This window comes from Coregonus clupeaformis, unplaced genomic scaffold (assembly GCF_020615455.1).
Source record: "Coregonus clupeaformis isolate EN_2021a unplaced genomic scaffold, ASM2061545v1 scaf0043, whole genome shotgun sequence".
Lineage (NCBI taxonomy): Eukaryota > Metazoa > Chordata > Actinopteri > Salmoniformes > Salmonidae > Coregonus > Coregonus clupeaformis.
Window position 1 is genome coordinate 552,826 of NW_025533498.1, and position 25,642 is coordinate 578,467.

The following is a 25,642-nucleotide window of genomic DNA, read 5'->3' on the forward strand; positions in this document are numbered from 1 at the left end:
CATACACACTAGTAAATTCTAAAGGCATGAGAGGAGGACTTTAAGATAGTTTATTTTACTAAGTTGAGGGTAATTTGTAATACTGTGCAAATTGTGAAGAAGATTATAATTTGGTAATAATATATTTGATTTGAACCATAAAATAACACAAGAGAGAGTGGAGGAATGGCAATTGGATAATGAATTACCAATATTAACTAAAGTGATTGTTTAGGTAGGTGGTAATATTGACACATGGCCAAATCATGTGTCAAAAAGGGGGATGGTTGGATTAAATATTAAATATATACGAAGGAGAGGACAAAATACTTAAAAAAAGGGGATGGTTGGATTAAATATTAAATATATACGAAGGAGAGGACAAAATACAAAAAAAACAAAAAAACAACAACATGTATGATAGTTTATTAACCACACCTGTATGTCAGAGGTTTTGTGCCCCACAGGTGAACTAAAGGAGAAGGTGACCCACTCTATCTAACCAGGAGACTGAAGCAGGCCTGGCGGGAAGGGCCCTACCAAGTACTGCCTTTGCCAGCAGAATAGCTGAGAGATCCATTTGGGTGCATGTCACTCACTGCAAAAAGGTAAACCCAGCTACACCTGACGAACAAACACAGAGTTAGGAGAAAGATCCGATCACCACTAGGGCTCGGGGGTTGGCTCCTTAACGAAGATTCCCTTACCCTGTCTGATCATCCCTGTGTGAGTTCGATAGAAGGTGAAGCAATGGGTTGGCCTCTGGCGTCTGACATGTTCTCAGGGCGAGGGTGGGGATTCACAGGTCTCCCGACGGTAGGTAGCTGTCTGATTGTGGGGGCCATATTCCTAACACACACGGACCCTCCTGTTTCAGCCAGAAGTGGTAGTTAACCTAACACAAGTTGAAAAGGCATAGGAGACAGCTAGACGTAGGGAAAGGGGAAATACTAGGGACTTTAGGGAAGGACATCACCAATCTCCATACACAGTTTAGGGACAGGTGGAGTATTGTGAAAGTAGGGAATTATCAGAAATGGCAGTGCGACCCATATAAGGGTAGGTACTGTCTGAAAGTCTGAATTATGCTAAAACAGATTACAGACCTGACAAGTGAGATATCTTCTTCAACTGGGGCACCCTATAGAGTAAACCTCTCTGAGGGAGGTAGTGAGACAGTGCAAACTATAGACCTGAAGGAAGTAGTACAGATGGAGATGGAGTAAATAGATTTTAACCTGTGGTTGGAATGGATTCAGTATACGGTCTAAAGAGGACTGTTATGCCTGTAGGACAGCCAAACCAAGGTTAACAACTACTCCGTTCCCCTTGACAGGCTTTGACTCTCTGTCAGGTTTATCCTCCATGCAAGCCACCTGGGAATGTGGTGAAAGAGTCTCATGGTAACTTGCACTATCTGTTTCCCCCGATAACAAAGTCATCCCGACCTGGGTTGCCTCAGTTTGAAGTCACAGGGGATTCTAATTGTTTTTCTAGGACTAGTAAGACAGGATACAGGGTAGGGCCTCTTAGCTCCTGCTCCCACACAGAGAATGTCACAACTAAAGAGACCATGACTAATCTCTCCTCTTTGTTGCAGCCAGAGGATTTTAGGAACCAAAACCAGACCCGTGCTGACATCTGATGGATGTGTGGTGATAACTGATTGTGAACTCACCTACATATGTAAACAATCAAAAGTGTCAGAGACTGGTGAGTTGTCACATAGAAAGTAGGACCTCCTCCCGGGATCCTTTGATGAAAGGATATATATTGATGGGATCCACAATCAGATCGCAGCTGGGTTTGAATCAAGTACTTTCTTGTGGTCAACAATTAATAAAAATGTAGATTGGATAAATTATATTTAATATAACCAGCAAAAGATTTATAAACCACACTCGTGATGCAATAAAGGGATTAGCTGAGCAGACAGCGGCAACTAGCTTAATGACATGGCAGAATAGAATAGCTTTAGATATGCTTGTGGCTGAGCGGGACGGGGTTTGTGTTCTGTTTGGATATATGTGCTGTACTTTCATCTCCAACAATATAGCACCGGACGGGCCCGTGACCAAAGCGCTTGAGTGACCATCACCACGCTGGCGAACGAACTGGCTGAGAACTCTGGTATTGATAGCTCCATAAACGGTTGGTTTGATAACATATTTGGTAAATGGAAAACTATTGTTGTAACTATTCTGGGTGAAGTTATAGCTTCTATGGGTATACTTGTTCTTTGTGGATGTTGTCTTATTTCCTGTGTCTGAGGGTTGGTGAGAAAAGGAGATGGAGAAGGTGGTTTCCAAACAGATGGTGAGATACGGCCCAATCCCGGACTCCGACCTAAGGAATGAAGGATATGACCTACCAGGCTTGGTGGAGTGACACTCTAGAGGGTGTCTAAAGGGGGCCAAAATGTACTTCCCTGTTGGTGTTTTATGTTTTAATAATCTTATGTTTTGTGTTCTATTAATCCTGTGTTTTATGCTTTATTAATCAAGTTAACCATTGAGAATGTTTGTCTTTCCTTATGTGAAGGTTTGAAGTGCCTGGGTGACTTGTAGCCAACCGTTTGCAAGTTGGGTGTAGATGGAAGGACTGAAGGACTTTTATTATCAAATTGTCTATTAATAAAAGTGTTTATTTTTGTTTGTATTGTATTTTAATGAGTGACACCCTAGAGGGTGTCAAAAGGGGGAATTGTTGGGTTTTATTTTTCTCATAATTGGATCTGTATGTGATGAATAGCTTGGAAGGAATGCATTAATGAGGAGCACTGTACTGATATGGATTGTTTCACATAACAGGCTGTTATTCATGTAAGGAACGTTAGGGGTAGGACAGATAAGACTTGTATTTCTTACAGATACGAACACTCTCTCTTTGTAGTCTGTGAAACTGTCCTTGAACATGGAGTACAGTGGAATGGTGTCTTTTGGGTGCTGACTCCGCAGGTTATTATCATAGCAACTTACAGTGGGGGAAAAAAGTATTTAGTCAGCCACGAATTGTGCAAGTTCTCCCACTTAAAAAGATGAGAGAGGCCTGTCATTTTCATCATAGGTACACTTCAACTATGACAGACAAAATGAGAAAAAAAAATCCAGAAAATCACATTGTAGGATTTTTAATGAATTTATTTGCAAATTATGGTGGAAAATAAGTATTTGGTCAATAACAAAAGTTTCTCAATACTTTATTATATACCCTTTGTTGGCAATAAAAAAGGGTCAAACGTTTTCTGTAAGTCTTCACAAGGTTTTCACACACTGTTGCTGGTATTTTGGCCCATTCCTCCATGCAGATCTCCTCTAGAGCAGTGATGTTTTGGGGCTGTCGCTGGGCAACACGGACTTTCAACTCCCTCCAAAGATTTTCTATGGGGTTGAGATCTGGAGACTGGCTAGACCACTACAGGACCTTGAAATGCTTCTTACGAAGCCACTCCTTCGTTGCCCGGGCGGTGTGTTTGGGATCATTGTCATGCTGAAAGACCCAGCCACGTTTCATCTTCAATGCCCTTGCTGATGGAAGGAGGTTTTCACTCAAAATCTCACGATACATGGCCCCATTCATTCTTTCCTTTACACGGATCAGTCGTCCTAGTCCCTTTGCAGAAAAACAGCCCCAAAGCATGATGTTTCCACCCCCATGCTTCACAGTAGGTATGGTGTTCTTTGGATGCAACTCAGCATTCTTTGTCCTCCAAACACGACGAGTTGAGTTTTTACCAAAAAGTTCTATTTTGGTTTCATCTGACCATATGACATTCTCCCAATCCTCTTCTGGATCATCCAAATGCACTCTAGCAAACTTCAGACGGGCCTGGACATGTACTGGCTTAAGCAGGGGGACACGTCTTGCACTGCAGGATTTGAGTCCCTGGCGGCGTAGTGTGTTACTGATGGTAGGCTTTGTTACTTTGGTCCCAGCTCTCTGCAGGTCATTCACTAGGTCCCCCCGTGTGGTTCTGGGATTTTTGCTCACCATTCTTGTGATCATTTTGACCCCACAGGGTGAGATCTTGCGTGGAGCCCCAGATCGAGGGAGATTATCAGTGGTCTTGTATGTCTTCCATTTCCTAATAATTGCTCCCTCAGTTGATTTCTTCAAACCAAGCTGCTTACCTATTGCAGATTCAGTCTTCCCAGCCTGGTGCAGGTCTACAATTTTGTTTCTGGTGTCCTTTGACAGCTCTTTGGTCTTGGCCATAGTGGAGTTCGGAGTGTGACTGTTTGAGGTTGTGGACAGGTGTCTTTTATACTGATAACAAGTTCAAACAGGTGCCATTAATACAGGTAACGAGTGGAGGACAGAGGAGCCTCTTAAAGAAGAAGTTACAGGTCTGTGAGAGCCAGAAATCTTGCTTGTTTGTAGGTGACCAAATACTTATTTTCAACCATAATTTGCAAATAAATTCATTAAAAATCCTACAATGTGATTTTCTGGATTTCTTTTCCTCAATTTGTCTGTCATAGTTGATGTGTACCTATGATGAAAATTACAGGCCTCTCTCATCTTTTTAAGTGGGAGAACTTGCACAATTGGTGGCTGACTAAATACTTTTTTTCCCCACTGTATGCCTGGCAACAAATGGAGTGCCGAGGAGTTGGGACCAACCCCTGCGCCAACGGATTGGCTGAATGGAGTCTGGACCACACTCAGTCCTTTGCTCTGGTTGGCCAACAGAAGAGGTGGAGGCTTTCTGTCAGAGTATTTGAGAAAGAATCTGTAAACAATAATTCTAGTTCTCTGTCTGCCCTGCGTGGTTTTTCAGTGAGCCCGTATACGAACCTTCATACTTATCATACATACATTTTGCATATAATAAATTTAGCTTGGATTGAATATCTCTTGATTATGTTTTCTCTTATTCCAATACCAGATTTGAATTACGCAATTTCTAACAATACTAATTAAAACCTGACCAGAGACCAGATATTGCACGTACAGTGTTTCACAGTCATATGTCACCGGGCGGCAGGTAGCTTAGTGGTTAAGAGTGTTGTGCCAGTAACCGAAAGTTCGCTGGTTCTAATCCCCGAGCCGACTAGGTGAGAAATCTGTCGATGTGCCCTTGAGCAAGGCACTTCACCCTAATTGCTCCTGTAAGTCGCTCTGGATAATAGCGTCTGCTAAATGACTAAAATGTACATGTAAATATAATGCGTCACTATCATTGCTCTTTGGCCCATTATTGACCTGCCTATTTAAACACAGAAATGAGAACCACACAGACATAGGCTATGCATGCCTAACTTTATTATGAATAACCTTTATTCTTACCCTCTTTTGATTTTAAATTGCTTGTGAAGGTCACCTCATGAGAAGTCATAGTTTGACCTATTTTATGAAATGACAAGCAAAAGAAAGTCATGATACAGAAGGATAACACAAAGTGAAAAACAACATCATGCAAAATGGAAACGTTCACTTTGACAGCACTCTTTCACTTTGAAAGCACCCTTTCACTTTGACAGCATCCTTTCACTTTGACAGTACCCTTTCACTTTGACAGCCTACTAAGGACAATATTAATATTGTATTGTAAACTAAATAACATGTGATATTTTAGCCATAAGTATACTTTAGCCACTGGGGAAGAGCCATATTACAACCAATGTGTTGTGATAAATGTGTTGTTTGCTCTATAACCTGTTAATTCATATGCCTTGTGACCACGATATATAGGCCTAAAGGCCAAGACAGTGGCAAGAAAACAATGGCAGAATACATTTAACCACACATTTGTTTTATCACAAAATCGGATAGCAACCTCTGTCCAGTGAAGTCCACAAAGCATATTGCATGTACAGTAACAGACAGTTACATGACCTACATCATGGTCAAGCAAGTTAATGTTACCGACATTTTCGGACCACTGAACAACTATTGATTTAGAACCACGGAGAGTTACCGCAAGTCGCAAAGAAAACAGGAGCTGCCTCCACTATTCCAGCACCATTTCAACTTCAACATTTCAACATCATCAAATCACCTCTGCTGAGTCTAATACAGTGACAACTAAAAGATACCATAAACAATTTTGTCTAATCAACGTAAGCTAAATATAATATAATGTGGCTGTCCATGATTCTGATTTCTGTGTGCATGTGCGCGTTCTTGCAAGTAGACAAACTTGTTGACTCACTCTACTTTTAGAGAAACGCCAATGCCATCCTCCTCTCTTTCATGTTGACGAAACGGTATATCACTCTGTCATACAGTACACGCTTTTAGTTTTTGTTGTCCTAGGCTACCTGGCTGAAATGCTTGCTCGCTAGCCTAACTTCCATTCATGGGCAACTTTAGCTAGTTAACATTAGCCTTCTACATCTAGCTACATATTGAACTTCCATCCTCTCAGGCCAGGGGCACAACAATGTATTAATGAATGGTTGGATCAGAATCATTGGCCAGTACAGGGAATTACGTAAAACCACAAGTCCAAATCCCTATCTCCATCCCCATGGCTAATTTAGGAAAGGGCCAATTTTAGCTAGCTGGCTAGCCAGCCACTGGAAGACAACAACACAACGAGATGCAACAATTCAAGTTTTTCAATCAATGATGTATGCTCTCAATGGGATTTGAAAGGAGTGATGCCAAATCCAAGCTGGCTTCCCTTTACAAAATTTTTTGGGTGCCAGGACCATTCACAGCTCAACGCTGATTGGCACATTTGTTATACTTTTTTTTGTCAAGGGAGGCCAGATGCTCGCAAGCTTGCCTTGCCTTCAACGCTACAGGCGGCAACAATGTCACACTCGTTCGGACCAGACAGCATCAGATAGATGGCCTACACGTAGAGACAGAGGGGCGCTGTTTCGCTCGCTCGGTTGCTTTCTCCTGTGAGATACATTCAGCCTCTTGCGAATTGAAGGAAAATTAAGAAACACAGACTACATTTTTATTTTTTGTATTTTTTATTAGTCAATTTTTTGGGATGTCTGGCTTCCCTTGGCATCCATGAATACACGCCACTGATCAGAAGTCTAAATGAAAAGCGAAACGAAACTATATTCAAGAAAAGGAGCCATTTGCACATTCCAATTTATTACATATCAGTACTGTACATAGACAGTGATGACAGACTGCCGTTTAATAATATCCAGATAGACCAATACGTATTTTAATAAATAAATAAAATTGTGTGTGTGTTTTTTAACTAACTAACTAACTAACTAACTAACTAACTAACTAACTAACTAACTAACTAACTCATGCAAGTGAAAGTATACTGTAACTGGACGAAGAGCAAGGGGGTGTTATCATAACTAGCTACATCATGGCATGTTTATCTGGCCCCCATGGCGCCCTCTTGAGGAAAAATCCGGTAAAAGAGGAACTGGGCTTGTAGAGAAGAAGGAAGTGCAGTTACACTGAGGAAGGATCAAAACAACGAAAGTGGGTTGCTGTTTTTAGACGAATTCAGGTGCATAGCGAAGGCGAAAGGCTTCGAGAAGCCTGGGATTTCTCTTCAAGTTCTGATACAAAAGCTGGGATGAAGAATTGTCTATCCAGTTTCAGTTTATTTAATGGCAGGTATTGGAAATTTCACAGTAAAAAGGAAGACATTTCTATCAGACATATAAGTGCCATAAGCCCTCGACAAAGATCTTTACATCATCATTAAGTTAATTGTGCAATATTGAATTTAAAGTTTGTGATTGAAATTGGTTACTTTGGTATTGAATTGAGGGAGCGCTAGATACAACAAACTGTTTTTACGCGTGCGAGCTGAGGATCTCCACGGCCAGTTATCTTTGTGGTCGGAGGTATTTTCAATTCAAGGCAAGCATTGTTATTGCACGAAAGGTTTCCAGCTGGGTACAGTAGGCCTGAAAAGTTTGTGCGTTCGCTGTTTTTTGAACGACACATTTGACCGAGTTTATTTGATGTGGGCCAGTGCATAGTTAATTGTTAGGTTAGTTAAATTCGTACGACCATTGTTGAATATCTAAGTAATGTGTACAAAGCAAGACCGAGGATTGCGAAGAAGACAAGTGTAATTTTGTTTATTATAATTGGCGACCTGACCTGGTGGTGACAGATTGTAGACTTTTACGGTAGTCTTTAAGCCTAGGGGCTAAATAGGGGATGAGTTTATGCACTTTAAACACTTCATTTTTTTACATGCAAAATATTAACTGTCAAGATGAAACTCCTGGAAAATTCAAGTTTTGAAGCAATAAACACCAGACTCACCATTGAAACGGGGGACTGTCAGATAATAGGAAGGTAAGTTATCAACATGTCGATAGTGCCACTAGCCCATTTGCTATGTAGACCTACAAATGGACAAAATTTGCACATAATTTGACAACACTTCAATGCCTTGCTATGAAGACCTAACATAACTGAACTGTGTTACACAGGAAGTAGATTTTCAGCAACCACATTTGTTGAAGTGTATGCATGATGTGATGAACCATTCTGTATTTTCTCAGGATCGAGAGCTACTCTTGCAAGATGGCAGGCGAGGACAAGCAGATGTTCAAGCAGTTCTGTCAGGAGGGACTGCCTCATGTCCTGGAAGCCCTGTCCCCTCCACAGTCCTCAGGAATAAGCCCCAACAAGTAAGACTTCAGTCCACACTACACCATCACCATAGGAACTCAGAGGTCTATTCAGTACTGGGGAGAAATGGTCAGTGTTTTGCAGATAAATGTAGCTAATGCATGTAGAACACACACACTAAAGTAGATGTATAACATAGTGATAGTGAGTTGAATCTGTTGTAGTCATTACACTTCTATCAGTATTCTGTAATGCCCATGGCCTGGTCACATGAAGACCTAGACGAATCCTGTAGTTCCCGTCAAGCAGACAGTTCAAATGACAAGAATGCACTACAAGTATGAACAAGTGTGGACTGAACATGTTCATAACACAAATAAGTGTGTGTCTGTGGTTTTGTGCTGTTGTTGCAGGTTGAGCCAGAGTCAGAGTGGAGACGAGGGGGAAGGGCCTCTCTCTGACAAGTGCAGCAGGAAGACCCTCTTTTACCTGATCGCCACCCTCAACGAATCCTTCCGCCCCGACTATGACTTCAGCCGCACCAAGAGCCACGACTTTAGCAGAGAGCCCAGCGTTAACTGGGTGAGGATCTATTTAACATCTCCTACCTACTCAACAGTGCCTGTACCTGTACCTGCCTCGTGTTGCTGTTATGAATTGCTTACACCGGAACCAGCATATTCTGCTGGTTTTGTATCGTGGCTTTCACTACACAGCAGCATGATTTGATTGGGCTTGATGTGCCGAGGCAGCTTGTACACAACCCAAAGCCTGTCAGGTCTTATGTGGTATGAGACCATTACCTGGAGGACAAAAGGCTACGGAAAGAGACTAACAGATCAACTCGAAAATTAAAAGTATAGCACACAGTGCTTGAAACTAGATGTCTAGTCATGGACAGTCTTAGCTGAATTCTTACCTGGCTGGATATACACGGGATAAGAGCGTCTGCTAAATGACTTAAATGTAAATGTAAGTTATGCGTTTGTATGCCATTATTAACATAGTGTGTGACCTCAGGTGTTCAACGCGGTGAACAGTAGTCTGTCGGCGGCGGCCCGGGAGGAGTATAGTCTGCTTCAGCCCCAGCTGTGGGAGGCCATTGACGCTGAGATCTGCCTGTCAGAGTGTGACATCTACAGGTGAGTAACGTCACGTTTTCTTAAAGGTAGAGAGGGTATGTGTGGTCCGTAGTTGGCAGCAATATCACTAGAAACTCCTGCACGAGCATCAGAGTGCTAGGTGGAGCCACTACCATGTTGCTTACACCCATCCAATCCTTTCAGATATATGACAAGTGTCTTGGGCAAGTGGTACTGTTTTCATAGAGCAATAATCCATTTTATGTGTTATTTTGTTTTCCCTTGAGGGGAGGCATACATGCTGTTTGTAAACCAGAATTTAAGGGCCATATTGTTTTGAACGTTGCAGCTACAACCCAGACCTGGACTCTGACCCGTACGGAGAGGAGGGCAACATGTGGTCCTTCAACTACTTCTTCTACAACACAAGGCTGAAGAGGATAGTCTTCTTCACATGCCGCTCGGTCAGGTTAGACTAAAGACTGCAAAACCCATCATCGCCACAGTTTTTTCCTTTTCTTGAAAAGTTGACTGCTGACTACAGAATTCTTTGGGATTGTATTAACAGTCGACTAATGAACAAAATACAAAATTATGTTTTTGGGTGAACTATACCTTTTTGACTTCTAATGTCCATTTGACGTGTCAGTTGTCTGGGTATGGTATTCTTTTATCTGAGTGGAAATCATCTGTTTACAATCTGTACATGGTTGGTCATAGACAATATAACTGCATACTGACAATAAATACTTATATTTTGCTCAAAGCTAAATGGATACATGGATAAGTGTCCTAGGCAGTCATTCAACATAGCCAAAGAACCAGGGAAGCGATAGAAATTAAGCTAGCCCACTAGCCCAAGGCTATTACTTTTCAGTCTGTGCCAGACTAACCCGCCAGGCCAGTGACATTTTGTCTTTTCAAACATCGCATGACACAGATTTTGGATCCGTCTGTTACCCGGGTCAGTTGAAATCACAGTTTACTGGCCAATGTCCAAAATACGTATATTCCATCCCTGAAAGAATTGCTTATACATTGAAGTGGTCTGTGGTGAGCAACATTTGCTTTTGTCCCTGTGTGTTAGTTTATTCATGGCCCCACGGGACTCTGGCATTGGCAACGAACTAGATCTGGAGCTGGATGAAGATTGTTATGAGAACATGGATGAAGATGGGTAAGGAGGGCACACAGCCTGCATTCTCCATAGAAAACCTAAAATATGATTTGGTATTAAAAACATAGAGCATGAAACTGTTTTACTTTCTTTTAAGTGTCAAAGTTATTTTGTATGTTGAATTAGTACTGTTCATGGATACATCATTTGGGTCTGTCTAATCTTTTAATCTAAACCATGTATTTCTTCTCTCAGCCGGTATGGTGCCCTGTGTGCCCAGTGAAGCGCCAGTCCCAGTCTCATACAGGACCAAACAGTATACTGGGATGTCTGTCTGTACCCACATCACCACCATTTATTTTACAACTCATCTTAAACTCATAATTTTTCGTGTTGAGAATTTGCTTCAGTTTTTTCTTGTACTTTGTGTGGTGAACCTCACTGTATTTTACTGCAGAAGTCAGACTGTGAGCTTGGAGATCTGTTACTCATGATCAGATGTGGATTATTCCCATTTATTTGTGTATCATTTTAATTTTCCATCGCTACATTCTCCTTACCTTGTTTATCAGAAGCAAAAGCTTTGTTTGGCGTGTTTGACCTGGTATTGGAGCATGTTCTGGCACTCATTAATTTGCAACATATTTCACATTCTCTATGCTGGTTTTGCTAATGCATTAATTAAGCAAAAGTTTTAGATTTTTATTATCATGTTTTGTTTTTCAAGCTTTACCATTCCAAAGTGTGAGCTGTTCTCATACCAAATGGGTTCTCAATGTTTAGGTATAGGACCATTCTCAGACTACATACTTGAGGGCATGTTTGAACTTTGAACACCAGGGGGCAGCCTCAATTTAGCTGTCCTCCACTGTAGCTACATCCATAAAACTGCTGTTTGCTGATGGCCAAACCAATACTGTCACTTCAATCTCAGCTGATGGAAAAGTCACATACCAGCTTGAATCAGTCTGCCTCTTGGGGATGTTCTGCCTTCCATACCAATGCTACTCAAACCTACAATTGTTTATTTATTTTTATTTAGCGACAAGTGCAGTCTATAGTTTTATGGGTCAAGCCAGCAAATACTATTCTGCTGCATCTCTGTTCCAAAAGCACTCCAGAATCTAATCTTGATTCTCAATTCCATGATGTGTTTTAAGGACTTGTGTGACACGTGAATTCTCACATATTATACAAACTCTGCTTGTAGAGTATACTGTTTGAATTTACATATCTTGTATTTTAATATAACTTAAAAAGCTGTTTTTAGGTATTGCTTTAGTTGAAGCAGTTTTTAGTGTGATTATCTGAAGAGTTTTATGAAAACAGAAGTCTAGTTACAGAGCAGTTTCCCTTTAGTCTGACTGTTGCGCTCCCCCGTGTGTGGCATTTTGAAATGTCATTTTAGACTTATAGTTTCAAGACAAATCTAGAGTGATAATTTCCACTGCAAAAACTCCCTGTAGAGATCAGTGATGCCTATGGTCCAACTTTCCTTATCAAATTAAGCATGATGGAAATGTACTGAATATACAATAATGCATTTGTGACTAATGGGTGGACTGAAGGGCAAAGCTACCTATTTAGGCCCAGTAGTGAGTGATTGGTTAGCTGTATTTCAACGGTCACATCTCCTGTATCAGTATTTTGGTTGTCCTATTGACTACCAGCTGGACAGTGTTACTGCATACGTCTTGCTCTTGCCCGTTTTGTGTAAGTAAAATGTGAAATAGACTCATCCTTTGGACATTAAGTACAACATGGTAGAAAGATACAGTGGGTATTGTAAAGTTGCATGTATATCTATCTGCTTCTAGTGTAGAACATGCTCTCTAGAGATGTTGAAATCACAAACCAATTTTGACTTCCTGAATTTGATTTCAAATGTCAACGTCCAAAGTGATCAGCATATTGACTTTTGACAAACATACTTTGCGCAGGTAGACATGGCTACAGTACAAATTTCCTTGTTGATTATCTTTGTCTACTGAACAGCTGTTTTAGACAACACTGTTGATTTGTTGTGTTCAATGTGGCCCATGTGTGAAAACAAGGTGGTTGTCATGGCAAGGACATGCAGGCTTATTATCTCAGACTTCCTGACAATATGGTCCAATTAAATACTAAGAAGCAAGGTAATATTGTTGCGGAAGTAGGCTAACTCGTGCATCAGAACCACATTTATTTTAGTCTCGTGTTAATGACTAGGATATATTATCTGTGAAACAGTTTTAATTTCCCAATCGCAAGGTTGACCTATTAATTGTATACCTCACAGAATAGTTTCATTTTGTCTTTCTGGCAGCTTACAAGACCTCATAATTGTGGTTTTATTTCACAAAACTTGTATCCATTTGATTTGTCACCAACTCACCATGTACAATAAAGGTCTTGACTAAAACTGCCTCACTGCCCAGTTTTTATAACACTGATTAAATAATATGTGTAATTCTTTAGACAAACTTGGGTGAGATTGTTTTCCATTCACAATTGGTGTTATCCAATCAGTACAAGGCTTGGGACTAGCTAGTAGATCAGTACTATAAATAATCAGTAGTAGCATTTGTATTTATTACACCACCACCACCACATATCTACAGTACAAAATCCATGTGTACGTGTGTGTATAGTGCGTATGTTATCGTGTGTGTGCATGCATGCGTCTGTGCCTATGTTTGTGTTGCTTCACAGTCCCCGCTGTTCCATAAGGTGTATTTTTATCTGTGTTTTAAATCTCATTTTACTGCTTGCATCAGTTACTTGATGTGGAATAGAGTTGTAGTCGTGGCTCTATGTAGTACTGTGCACCTCCCATAGTCTGTTCTGGACTTGGGGTCTTGTGGCATGTGTTGTGGGGTGTCCGAGCTGTGTGCCAGTAGTTCAAACAGACAGCTCGGTGCATTCTACATGTCAATACCTCTCATAAATACAAGTAGTGATGAAGTCAATCTCTCCTCCACTTTGAGCCAGGAGAGATTGACATGCATATTAATATTAGCTCTCTGTGTACATCCAAGGGCCAACCGTGCTGCCCTGTTCTGAGCCAATTGCAATTTTCCTAAGTCCCTTTTTGTGGCACCTGACCACACGACTGAACAGTAGACCAGGTGCGACAAAACTAGGGCCTGTAGGACCTGCTTTGTTGATAGTGTTGTTAAGAAGGTAGAGCTGCGCTTTATTATGGACAGACTTCTCCCCATCTTAGCTACTGTTGTATCAATATGTTTTGACCATGACAGTTTACAATCCAGGGTTACTCCAAGCAGTTTAGTCACCTCAACTTGCTCCATTTCCACATTATTTATTACAAGATTTAGTTAAGGTTTAGTGAATGATTTGTCCCAAATACAATGCTTTTAGTTTTAGAAATATTTAGGACTTACTTATTCCATGCCACCCACTCTGAAACTAACTGCAGCTCTTTGTTACAGTGAGGGAAAAAAGGTTTTGATCCCCTGCTGATTTTGTACGTTTGCCCACTGACAAAGAAATGATCAGTCTATAATTTTAATGGTAGGTTTATTTGAACAGTGAGAGACAGAATAACAACAAATAAATCCTGAAAAAACGCATGTCAAAAATGTTATAAATTGATTTGCATTTTAATGAGGGAAATAAGTATTTGACCCCTCTGCAAAACATGACTTAGTACTTGGTGGCAAAACCCTTGGCAATCACAGAGGTCAGACGTTTTTGTAGTTGGCCACCAGGTTTGCACACATCTAGGAGGGATTTTGTTCCACTTTGGAAACTCAAACCTTCAGCTCCCTCCACAGATTTTCTATGGGATTAAGGTCTGGAGACTGGCTAGGCCACTCCAGGACCTTAATGTGCTTCTTCTTGAGCCACTCCTTTGTTGCCTTGGCCGTGTGTTTTGGGTCATTGTCATGCTCGAATACCCATCCACGACCCATTTTCAATGCCCTGGCTGAGGGAAGGAGGTTCTCACCCAAGATTTGACGGTACATGGCCCCGTCCATCGTCCCTTTAATGCGGTGAAGTTGTCCTGTCCCCTTAGCAGAAAACAACCCCAAAGCATAATGTTTCCACCTCCATGTTTGACGGTGGGGATGGTGTTCTTGGGGTCATTGGCAGCATTCCTCCTCCTCCAAACACGGCGAGTTGAGTGGATGCCATAGAGCTAGATTTTGGTCTCATCTGACCACAACACTTTCACCCAGTTCTCCTCTGAATCATTCAGATGTTCATTGGCAAACTTCAGACGGGCCTGTATATGTGCTTTCTTGAGCAGGGGGACCTTGCGGGCGTTGCAGGATTTCAGTCCTTCACAGCGTAGTGTGTTACCAATTGTTTTCTTTGTGACTATGGTCCCAGCTGCCTTGAGATCATTGACAAGATCCTCCCATGTAGTTCTGGGCTGATTCCTCACCGTTCTCATGATCATTGCAACTCCACAAGGTGAGATCTTGCATGGAGCCCCAGGCCGAGGGAGATTGACAGTTATTTTGTGTTTCTTCCATTTGCGAATAATCGCACCAACTGTTGTCACCTTCTCACCAAGCTGCTTGGCGATGGTCTTGTAGCCCATTCCAGCCTTGTGTAGGTCTACAATCTTGTCCCTGACAACCTTGGAGAGCTCTTTGGTCTTGACCATGGTGGAGAGTTTGAAATCTGATTGATTGATTGCTTCTGTGGACAGGTGTCTTTTATACAGGTAACAAACTGAGATTAGGAGCACTCCCTTTAAGAGTGTGCTCCTAATCTCAGCTTGTTACCTGTATAATAGACACCTGGGAGCCAGAAATCTTTCTGATTGAGAGGGGGTCAAATACTTATTTCCCTCATTAAAATGCAAATCAATTCATAACATTTTTGACATGCGTTTTTCTGAATTTTGTTGTTGTTATTGTGTCTCTCACTGTTCAAATAAACCTACCATTAAAATGATAGACTGATCATTTCTTTGTCAGTGGGCAAATGTACGAAATCAGCAGGGGATCAAATACTTTTTTCCCTCACTGTAAGTGTTGTGTTGCAGTCATTTCAGTCGCTGTAGTAGCTGACATGTATAGCAGAAATCATACAGATATCTTTACTATGAATTGGTCATAACCCCTGTCCTTGCACGGTTTTGCGCTTCTCTAGATAATAGTCAGTTCCACTGTACATCCTAGTATTAATCAAAGCTGAATCAAGCTCTGTGGGTTTGTAGTTTTAAATAATTTCTTGATTCCTGGAATTATTTATCTGACCCTGAACAACACAAAAATAGAGATTGGGTAATGAACAAGTGTGTTACAACCATCTCCAACGACAATGTGTGGTCTTATCGAAAAAAGCGGGATTGGCAAACAGTTCGTTTGTTGAAGGATTTATTTTACTGGAAACGACAAAAAAGTACATCCACCAACCCTCCAACCTAAGAAAACCAAATGTAGTGTACTTTCCTTTGCATCCTATATAAAAAGTCACAATAAGAGCTATGGCATAGTAAAGAACAAGTAGGATCTGAGATCTATTTAGGGTCAGCGAACTGCATGCAGGCATCATCACGACTAACACCACACATTACGGTGTAATGTATGTGATGCCTTTGTTCAGGTCAACAGATACTAACACAGTTTCACCATTATATGGGTGTTTAAAGTACACTACAGCACTATATACTACAGACATTTAACTCACGCTTGAGGTAATGACGACTACACTTGTCTAGGGATCTAGGACACCATGCTGAACTATCACTGAATCACAGCTCACTAAACCTGGATCGGCACACCATAAGTAATGACTGAGGGTAGCTTAAGTCTTTGGTAAAGAAAAGCTTGGTGAAGTTCTGATAGGGATATAAGATAGGGGAGGGGGACTACAACAAACTGTGGTTATGAAAACAAGGCACTTTAATGGTTGGTAGGATCCAGATGTCACTAAAATATGTAAACAGTACACACAAACAAAGGCACAAAACGTGCTTCAAGTATTCCAGGATTTCATCAAGTTCAGAGGCATCAGGTATCAGTCCTGTCAGATATATACTGAACAAAAATAAACGCAACATGTAAAGTTGGTCACGTTTCATGAGCTGAAATAAAAGATCCCAGACATTTTCCATAAGCACAAAAAGCTTTTCTCAAATCTTGTGCACAAATTTGTTTACATCCCTGTTAGTGAACATTTCTCCTTTGCCAAGATAATCCATCCACCTGACAGGTGTGCCATATCAAGAAGCTGATTAAACAGCATGATCATTACACAAGGGCACCTTGTGCTGAGGACAATAAAAGGCCACTAAAATGTGCAGTCTTGTCACACAACGCTACAGATGTCTCAAATTGAGGGAGCGTACATTTGGCATGCTGACTGCAGGAATGTCCAACAGAGCTGTTGCCAGAGATTGAATGTTCATTTCTCTACCATAAACCGCCATAAGCTGAGGAGTATTTCTGTCTGTAATAAAGCCCTTTTGTGGGGAAAAACACATTCTGATTGGCTGGGCCTGGCTCCGCAGTGGGCTCCTCCTGCGCCCCTGCCCAATCATGTGAAGTCCATAGATTAGGGCCTAATGAATTTATTTCAATTGACGGATTTCCTTCTATGAACTGTTACTCAGTAAAATCTTTGAAATTGTTGCGTTTCCATTTTTGTTCAGTATACATCTTCAATTTAGTGTTCCCAACTGAGTTGCTCACGATCAAAAATTGGTGAAATTACTGCTTTCTGCGAAAGGGGAATACTGCTAGACAGACTCCTTCTATATGGGGCAAGGTATCTGGAGGACTGTTTTCACCTGTGATTCCCATTGAGTCAACAAAACAATTTCCATTGGTTAAAGCACAATAGTTGGGTAGCTTTTGAAAAGCGCTTTTCTTGATGTTACACTGCAGTGTGGAAATAACTGCATTGGACCCTAGAAAAGCAGATGTACATCTAACTGGAAGGAGGCGTCTGTTACACATGTGGCCAGGAGATCCAGTAGTTAGTAGTTACTGCTTTGCGGAACAGCAATGTCACTACCTAAACAAACACATGCTTCATGACACAGAACTATATAATACATTTGGTATCAATTTCGATTAAGGGCCCTGCATAACACGTTCACAACTTCTTCAAAAGCACAACTTCAACATCTATACATGCTAATGTCTAACAACAGATTAACAAAGCTTTGACAACATTGATACCAAACTGCAGTTAGACATTAGCAATTTGTAATGCCATTTGACTATGTTATGTTTCTTAAGTGTCACCAAACATGTAAGGTAGGTAGGAAAAACCCCTGCATTACCAGTATTCCCTCTACGGAGATTATACTGCTGTACTTGCATCACTGCGACAAAGGACAGAGGACATTTTTCTTTTTATTCTAGAAACAGCCCGTGTCCTCAGTCGCTTCTGTGTAGCTGGGGACCACTTGGTCAGTGCAGTTCCTGGCGTTGAGGTGCGTGTTGGGAGGTGTTGTGTTGTTGGAACAGTTCAGCCATGGGTGGAGCAGCAGTTCCGAGGCCTCCAGTCTCTCAGAGGGTGCTTTACGCAGCATGCAGCACACCAGCGACTTGGCCCGCACCGAGAGCGACTCTGGCACTGTGAACGTCCCCCGGCGTATCTTACTAAAGAGGGCGGCGGGTTCCACATCCTGGAACGGGTATCGACCCACCAGCATGGTGTACAGCACCACGCCCAGGCTCCAGACATCAGCAGCCTTCCCTGAGTACGAGTGGTGCGAGTTGAGGATCTCGGGACCCACGTAGGCCGGGCAGCCGTGCTTGTCCGTAAGAGAGTCGTCGTCCCCGTGGAGCAGACAGGAGTCTTCCAGGTTATGAAGAACAAGCTTGGTCCTGAAAGGAAGGAGAACCAGAGAGAGATGTTGAGTCATCATCATCATACCCCCACATGGTGCGACGACATGTCGTTTTCTGCTTTGTGTGATTCACTGGGTCATATGCATAATACAGTAGCTTACATAACTCTGTCTGGAATGACACCTGTGTTTACAGGGTGGGAGAAATATAGCCCTAATCACATGACATAGCTGTTATGATGAAGGCATCATGAGGAGCTTTAGTGCCATTTTGACAGTTGCTTAACTAAAGGGCCTTCTTTAGCAGTGACATAATGCAACTGAACTTAGTCCACATATGCCTGGCTGTCTTGTCTCAAGTAAACATTCAGATGATGAATTTGGGCCACATGTCTCAGTCACTACTGTAAGTCAATCCAACCTGCAAACAGAAAATCCAATGACCATGTTCCTCAGCTAAAATTAGGTTAAGTTAAATAAGTTAAAAGGGGCAATCAGCAGTTACTACATCCATTTCTTGACTTAAAATGAATTATATCTACCCATTGATTCTTGAAGAATATAACTTATCCCATTAGAACCCAAAATAATAGCCCATTTTACTCCAATGTTATTAAACAAAGTCAATTTAAACAAACACTATATAGCCTCAAACTATGGTTAAAACTAGAATTTTTATACAGTAGATGGTCAGTCGTTACGTTTATCCATCCCTTAGCTTTTTACCGAAACAGGGGTGGGTAGAGCGCTTTGTTATTGTTTCAACTGCTGAATGCCACTTTAAGAAGAGCATAAACTACTAACCTCTGCTGGTCCACGAAGACAAACTTGCGCAGCTTGAGGTCGCGCAGGACCACGCCATGCTTGTGACAGTGTGCCACCGCCACCGCCATTTGGCTGAAGAGATGAACCGCCTCCTCCTCCTGGAGCCACTTGCACGTGCGCACGTATGAGTGCATGTCGCCGTAGTTGCGCTGAAAGAAGACGAAGACGCTGTGCTCGCCCGTCACCACCTCAGCGATGCGGCAGATGTTGTCGTGGGGCAGCAGGCGAATGTAGGGGGCGATGAACTCCTGGTACCGCCTCATAGAGAACACCTGGTAGAGTTAGGTTAGAGGTCATAGTTCATAAGGTCATGGTCAAATTACAAACTACAGACTATATGAATGTCTTCTCCTGAGGGTAATGTACCCACTTGAGTGAACTCATTGTCAAATAATGTCACACCAAAAGGATGTGTGCATAGGTCAACTTCACCGTAAGCCATGGTTTCCCAAACTCGGTCCTTGTGCCCCCCCCTGGGTGCATGTTTTGGTTTTTGCCTTAGCACTACACAACAGAGTAAAATAACCAACTCATCATCAAGCTTTGAATATTTGAATCAGCTGTGTAGTGCTAGGGCAAAAGCCCAAATGTGCACCCAGGGGGACCCCAGGACTGAGTTTGGGAAACCCTGCTTGTAAGCCAGTAGTGACAATTAAATGACTTGACTAAGCCAACACAGCATGCTCATTGCGCACACCGCATTTTAGCAAATGTATTAAAAATAAAAAACGGAAATATCACATTTACATAAGTATTCAGACCCTTTACTCAGTACTTTGTTGAAGCGCCTTTGGCAGCCTCAAGCTTGGCACACCTGTATTTGGGGAGTTTCTCCCATTCTTCTATGCAGATCGCCTCAAGCTCTGTCAGGTTGGATAGGGAGCGTTGCTGCACAGCTATTTTCAGGTCTCTCCAGAGATGTTCGATCGGGTTCAAGTCCAGGCTCTGGCTGGGCCACTCAAGGACATTCAGAGACTTGTCCCAAAGCCACTCCTGCGTTGTCTTGACTGTGTGCTTACGGTCATTGTCCTGTTGGAAGGTGAACCTTCACCCCAGTCTGAGGTCCTGAGAGCTACGGAGCAGGTTTTTTATCAAGGATCTCTCTGTACTTTGCTCTGTTCATCTTTCCCTCAATCCTGACTAGTCTCCCAGTCCCTGCCGCTAAAAAACATCCCCACAGCATGATGCTGCCACCATCATGCTTCACCGTAGGGATGGTGCCAGGTTTCCTCCAGACGTGATGCTTGGCATTCAGGCCAAAGAGTTCAATCTTGGTTTCATCAGACCAGAGGATCTTGTTTATCATAGCCTGAGAGTCCTTTAGGTGCCTTTTGGCAAACTCCAAGCGGGCTGTCGTGCCTTTTACTGAGGAGTGGCTTCCGTCTGGCCACTCTACCATAAAGGCCTGATTGGTGGATTGCTGCAGAGATGGTTGTCCTTCTGGAAGGTTCTCCAATCTCTCATTCCAAAATCATGGGCATTAATATGGAGTTGGTCCCCCCTTTGCTGCTATAACAGCCTCCAGTCTTCTGGGAAGGCTTTCCACTAGATGTTGGAACATTGCTGCAGGGACTTGCTTCCATTCAGCCACAAGAGCATTAGTGAGGTTGGGCACTGATGCTGGGTGATTAGTTCCAATTCATCCCAAAGGTGTTCAATAGGGTTGAGGTCAGCGCTCTGTGCAGGCCGGTCAAGTTCTTTCACAAACCATTTCTGTATGGACCTCACTTTGTCATGCTGAAACAGGAAAGTGCCTTCCCCAAACTGTTGGCACAAAGTTGGAAGCACAGAATCGTTTAGAAGGTAATTGTATGCTGTACAGTTAAGATTTCCCTTAATTGGAACTAAGAGGCCGAACCATGAAAAACAGCCTCAGACCATTATTCCTCCTCCAGACTTTACAGTTGGCACTATGCATTCGGGCAGGTAGCGTTCTCCTGGCATCCGCCAAACCAAGATTTGTCCGTCGGACTGCCAGATGGTGAAGCGTGACTCATCACTCCAGAGAACGCATTTCCACTGCTCCAGAGTCCAATAGCGGTGACCTTTCCACCACTCCAGCCGGCGCTTGGCATTGCGCATGGTGATCTTAGGCTTGTGTGCAGCTGCTCGGCTCCCGACTAACAGTTATTGTGCTGACGTTAAATCCAGAGGCAGTTTTTTTTTTAAGACACAAAAAAATAAAAAATGTATAATATTCGGTAGTGAGTGTTACAACCGAGGACAGACAATTTTTACAAGCTACGTGCTTCAACACTCCCGTTCTGTGAGCTTGTTTGGTCTACCACTTCACGGCTGAGCCACTGTTGCTCCTAGACATGTCCACTTCACGGTAACAACACTTACAGTTGACAGGGGCAGCTCTAGCAGGGCAGAAATTTGCCGAACTGACTTGTTGGAAAGGTGGCATTCTATGACGGTGCCATGTTGAAAGTCACTGAGCTCTTCAGTAGGGGCCATTCTACTGTCAATGTTTGACTATGGAGATTGCAAGGCTGTGTGCTCGATTTTATACACCTGTCAGCAACGGGTGTGGCTGAAATAGCCGAATCCTTTAATTTGAAGGCGTGTCCACATACTTTTGGCCATGTAGTGTATATACTGAACAAAAATATAAAACGCAACATGCAACAATTTCAACGACTTTACTGAGTTACAGTTCATATAAGGAAATAAATCAATTTAAATAAATGAATTAGGCCCTAATCTATGGATTTCACATGACTGGGCAGTGGCGCAACCATGGGTGGGCCTGGGAGGGCATAGGCCAACCCACTTGAGAGCCAGGCCCAGCCAATCAGAATGAGCTTTTCGCCACAAAAGGGCTGTCTTACAGACATAAATACTCCTCGGTTTCATCAGCTGTCCGGGTGGCTGGTCTCAGACGATCCTGCAGGTGAAGAAGCCGGATATGGAGGTCCTGGGCTGGCGTGGTTACACGTGGTCTGCGGTTGTGAGGCCGGTTGGACGTACTGCCAAATTCTCTAAAACGACGTGGGAAGCGGCTTATGATAGAGAAATTAACATTCAATTCTCTGCCAACAGCATTCCTGCAGTCAGCATGCCAATTGCACGCTCCCTCAAAACATGACACATCTGTGGCATTGTGTTGTGTGATAAAACTGCACACTTTTATAGTCCCCAGTACAAGGTGAACCTGTAATGATCATGCTGTTTAATCAGCTTCTTGATATGCCACACCTGTCAGGTGGATGGATTATCTTGGCAAAGGAGAAATGCTCACTAACAGGGATGTAAACAAATTTGTGCACAAAATTTGAGAAATAAGCTTTTTGTGCATATGGAAAATGTCTGGGATCTTTTATTTCAGCTTATGAAACACTTTACATGTTGCATTTATTTTTTTGTTATATATACACACACACTGAGTGCACAAAACATTAAGAACACCTTCCTAATATTGAGTTGCACCCCCTTTTGCCCTCAGAACAGCCTCAATTCGTCGGGGCATGGACTCTACAAGGTGTCGAAAGCGTTCCACAGGGATGCTGGCCCACAGTTGTGTCAAGTTGGCTGGATGTCCTTTAGGTGGTGGGCAATTCTTGATACACATGGGAAACTGTTGAGCGTGAAAAACCAAGCAGCATTGTCGTTCTTGACACACTCAAACCTGTGCGCCTGGCACCTACTACCATACCCCGTTCAAAGGCACCCTCTGAATGGCACACATACACAATCCATGTCTCAATTGTCTCAAGGCTTAAAAATCATTATTTAACCTGTCTCCTCCCCTTCATCTACACTGATTGAAGTAGATTTAACAGGTAACATCAGTAAGGGATCACAGCTTTTACCTGGTCAGTCTGTCATTTACATTTACATTTTAGTCATTTAGCAGACGCTCTTATCCAGAGCGACTTACAGTTAGTGAGTGCATACATTTTTTATTTTTTTCATGGAAAGAGTTCCTAATGTTTTTTACACTCAGTGTATATTGGGGGTTGGGGGCCCTTGCTCAGACCTTGCAGGGGCCCGTGAAACTGCGGTACACCACTGCACTCTATACTGTGATGGGGCTAGCTACAATACATACCTTGCAGGTGTACTCCTGCTCCGTAACCCTGTGGATGGCCCTGTAGGTCTCTGTCCCCTCTGTGGGTTCTAGCAGGACGTAGGGACCAATGCAGGACACACAGTGCTGGTCGGAGCCCGGACTGTGGCTCAGGGGCCTCAGGCAGGGGGCCAGGCCAGGGGATGATGGTGGAAGGCTCAGCCGGTGACGCTTGCATTTCAGGGCCTCTGTGTCATCCTGAGGGTCGTCCAGCTCCAGCCGCTTCAGCCGCAGGGGACGAGTAGGTGCAGGGGCGGGAGAGGAGATGTTCACACTCATCTGAAAGTCACATAAGTTGTTTTAGTGGGTTTCATTGACATATGCTAGGATGTGACTAAACCACAGATTGAATACACTGAAAATGCATGTTACATAAAGACAACATTTCAAATGCATAGTGACAAAACTAGCTAGAAGAACTTGGTGTGTGCAAATCCCCTTTTTAGTACACACACAATGTATCTGTGACAAGGGGAACTTGAATATACAATTAATCTGTGACAAGGGAACTGCAATAGCAGACATGTGAATCATATCCACCATTTCACAGTGCCATATAATAGGCTAAAAGAGCTTGGATGATGCCATGGAGTCTCGACTGATGAGCAGTGTTGCCTGTAATAGGCTATCCATTACTCAAATTACTATCTGTCTCTTTCGAAATGCGGCTCCGACTCAACGAGTCATTCACAGCCACCCAAATGAAATCATGGGCAAACGTCATGAAAGTGACGTCACGCTTCCATTAGATTCTTCTAATGCCGCGTTCAAAACAACTGGGAACGCGGAAATATCCGACTTCCGAGCGTTCAAGACAACTGGGAACTCGAAAAAAAACGACCTTCGACTGGGAAGAATCGTTTTGAATCGTCATCCAACTCGGGAACTCGGGCATCTTTCTAGAGTACCGACTTTCTGACGATCAAAGTTCATGAGTTGACCTCGTTTTTCCGAGTTCTCCGTTGTTTTGAAAGCGCCAAATAACGCAAGAAGTTCAGGTAAAAAATTATGATAAATTGCCATTATAACCACGAGAGGTCACATGGGGGTCATGTTTTAGTCAAAAATAAATATTTGTTGAACCGGGCGAAAATTGTCAGAACAGTGAGCAATTCCGAGAAACAGTGAGCGCGAGGGGAATACAATGTTGCGATAGACATTCCCCGGCCGCGAGGAGGGGTAGGTCGTGACTCGTAGGAAGAGTTTCACCATCACTTTCTAAAGTTTAACCTTGTTGTTTAACAACATAGGCATACACGTAAAAAATCAATGAATTCTCAATACGAGTCGGGACTGCAAGCAACCCCTTAAACTGTAGCCTAATGATAAAAACATGCATACTTTGAAGGTAGGGCGAAAAATGTTAACAACTGTTACCTTGGCGGTGGAAGACAAAGGGGTCCGCTCTTCGAAACAGAACAATGGTCTGGTAACTCCAGCTTCGGGTGTAGTGCTTTGCTTGTCAAGAAACTCGAAATGTGCAGTAAACTTAGCAAAAACACATGCGCTGTTGAGGAAACCAAAGAGATTGGAGAGCTTCAGACAAATGTTATTTTCTTCCTTTATAAAATAAATAGCCTAGTGGTTCAAGGCAGTCTTTGTAACTTAAACAGTTACAAATTAGCTATGTATGCATAAAATAAGAGTTCAAATGAGCTTTCGTTGGTTCTTGCTCAGGATGTCTGTTCACTGAGCCAAAGCAGAAGAGGTATGAAAGTCATTGACAAATTGAACAGGTTATTTCGCTTTGAAGTGTGGCGGCAACACCGCCTGTGTTGTTGGTACAGATGCTTTTGTTCCTTATTCCGGCTGTGTGGTAGCGACTTGTGTATCGAAAGTTTTTCCTTTCGATGACAGGTTTTCTAAACCGTAGGCTATTAGAAAACCTTCGAAACTTTTTTTATAAACCGAGAAAACACAAACCTTTAAAATTGTTTAAAGGCTCTTAAACAATAATGAAAAACATAGCGCATACTCGTCCAAAGTATGGAACCTCGTATAATAAATAATTATTGGTCATAGGGAAGAGTAGGCTACACGTCCCCTTATTTGGTCACTTGCGTAGTAATCCTTTAATTTGTAAATTGAGTCCCTAAAAAGTAGATTTCTAATCAGACGTGCCCCCACCGACTGCCCGTCTGATTAAGAATAGACCGGAGAGCGCAGTGGCTTCAAATATCCTTTCTGTTACAGCATTGAAGTTGATGATGCGCAACTGAGCATGATTGCAACATCGTAGCTCCACCCACTGGTTTGACGACATCGGCGGGTGAACCTCGCAATAG

General features: G+C 42.5%; 2 protein-coding genes and 1 long non-coding RNA gene across 6 annotated transcripts in view; 2 read left to right on the forward strand and 1 right to left on the reverse strand.

Moving 5' to 3' along the window:
- The first annotated feature begins 7,345 nt into the window (after positions 1–7,345).
- On the forward strand, positions 7,346–13,102 carry LOC121577784 (repressor of RNA polymerase III transcription MAF1 homolog). Of its 3 annotated transcripts, none has more exons than XM_041891666.2 (8): positions 7,346–7,527; positions 8,141–8,223; positions 8,433–8,561; positions 8,916–9,084; positions 9,523–9,644; positions 9,934–10,053; positions 10,672–10,761; positions 10,957–13,102. In XM_041891666.2, exons 2-8 carry the CDS (start codon positions 8,141–8,143, stop codon positions 10,982–10,984), a joined length of 741 nt encoding a protein of 246 aa, XP_041747600.1. In that variant the 5' UTR covers positions 7,346–7,527; the 3' UTR covers positions 10,985–13,102. The 3 variants fall into 3 exon arrangements, with proteins under 3 accessions (XP_041747600.1, XP_041747601.1, XP_041747599.1); XM_041891667.2 differs by having other exon boundaries at positions 7,347–7,527; positions 8,213–8,223; XM_041891665.2 differs by having other exon boundaries at positions 7,347–8,223.
- Positions 13,103–17,090: 3,988 nt separating this feature from the next.
- LOC121577782 (tribbles homolog 2) lies at positions 17,091–25,525 on the reverse strand. 2 transcript variants are annotated; one of them, XM_041891663.2, is made up of 5 exons: positions 25,281–25,525; positions 24,735–24,864; positions 23,340–23,636; positions 19,265–19,557; positions 17,091–18,497 (listed from the first exon to the last, which is right to left on the reverse strand). In XM_041891663.2, exons 3-5 carry the CDS (start codon positions 23,634–23,636, stop codon positions 18,026–18,028), a joined length of 1,062 nt encoding a protein of 353 aa, XP_041747597.1. In that variant the 5' UTR covers positions 24,735–24,864; positions 25,281–25,525; the 3' UTR covers positions 17,091–18,025. The 2 variants fall into 2 exon arrangements, with proteins under 2 accessions (XP_041747597.1, XP_041747596.1); XM_041891662.2 differs by having other exon boundaries at positions 24,735–25,525.
- LOC121577783 overlaps positions 23,685–25,642 on the forward strand; it is a 38,009-nt gene continuing 36,051 nt past the window's right edge. Inside the window, exon 1 of the long non-coding RNA XR_006002677.1 lies at positions 23,685–24,355. This is a non-coding gene — a long non-coding RNA (uncharacterized LOC121577783). The remainder of the gene's footprint in view (positions 24,356–25,642) is intronic.

What these genes read in the sequence shown, in the direction of transcription:
- LOC121577784 (XM_041891666.2), top strand. Translation starts at nt 8,141, where the DNA reads ATGAAACTCCTGGAAAATTCAAGTTTTGAAGCAATAAACACCAGACTC. An exon ending in TCAGGAATAAGCCCCAACAA is followed by an intron (nt 8,562 to 8,915) that starts GTAAGACTTCAG and finishes CTGTTGTTGCAG; the next exon opens with GTTGAGCCAGAGTCAGAGTG. An exon ending in TCAGAGTGTGACATCTACAG is followed by an intron (nt 9,645 to 9,933) that starts GTGAGTAACGTC and finishes TGAACGTTGCAG; the next exon opens with CTACAACCCAGACCTGGACT.
- LOC121577782 (XM_041891663.2), bottom strand. Translation starts at nt 23,636, where the DNA reads ATGAGTGTGAACATCTCCTCTCCCGCCCCTGCACCTACTCGTCCCCTG. An exon ending in AGCAGGAGTACACCTGCAAG is followed by an intron (nt 19,558 to 23,339) that starts GTATGTATTGTA and finishes TAACTCTACCAG; the next exon opens with GTGTTCTCTATGAGGCGGTA. An exon ending in GTCTTCGTGGACCAGCAGAG is followed by an intron (nt 18,498 to 19,264) that starts GTTAGTAGTTTA and finishes CCTTCCTTTCAG; the next exon opens with GACCAAGCTTGTTCTTCATA.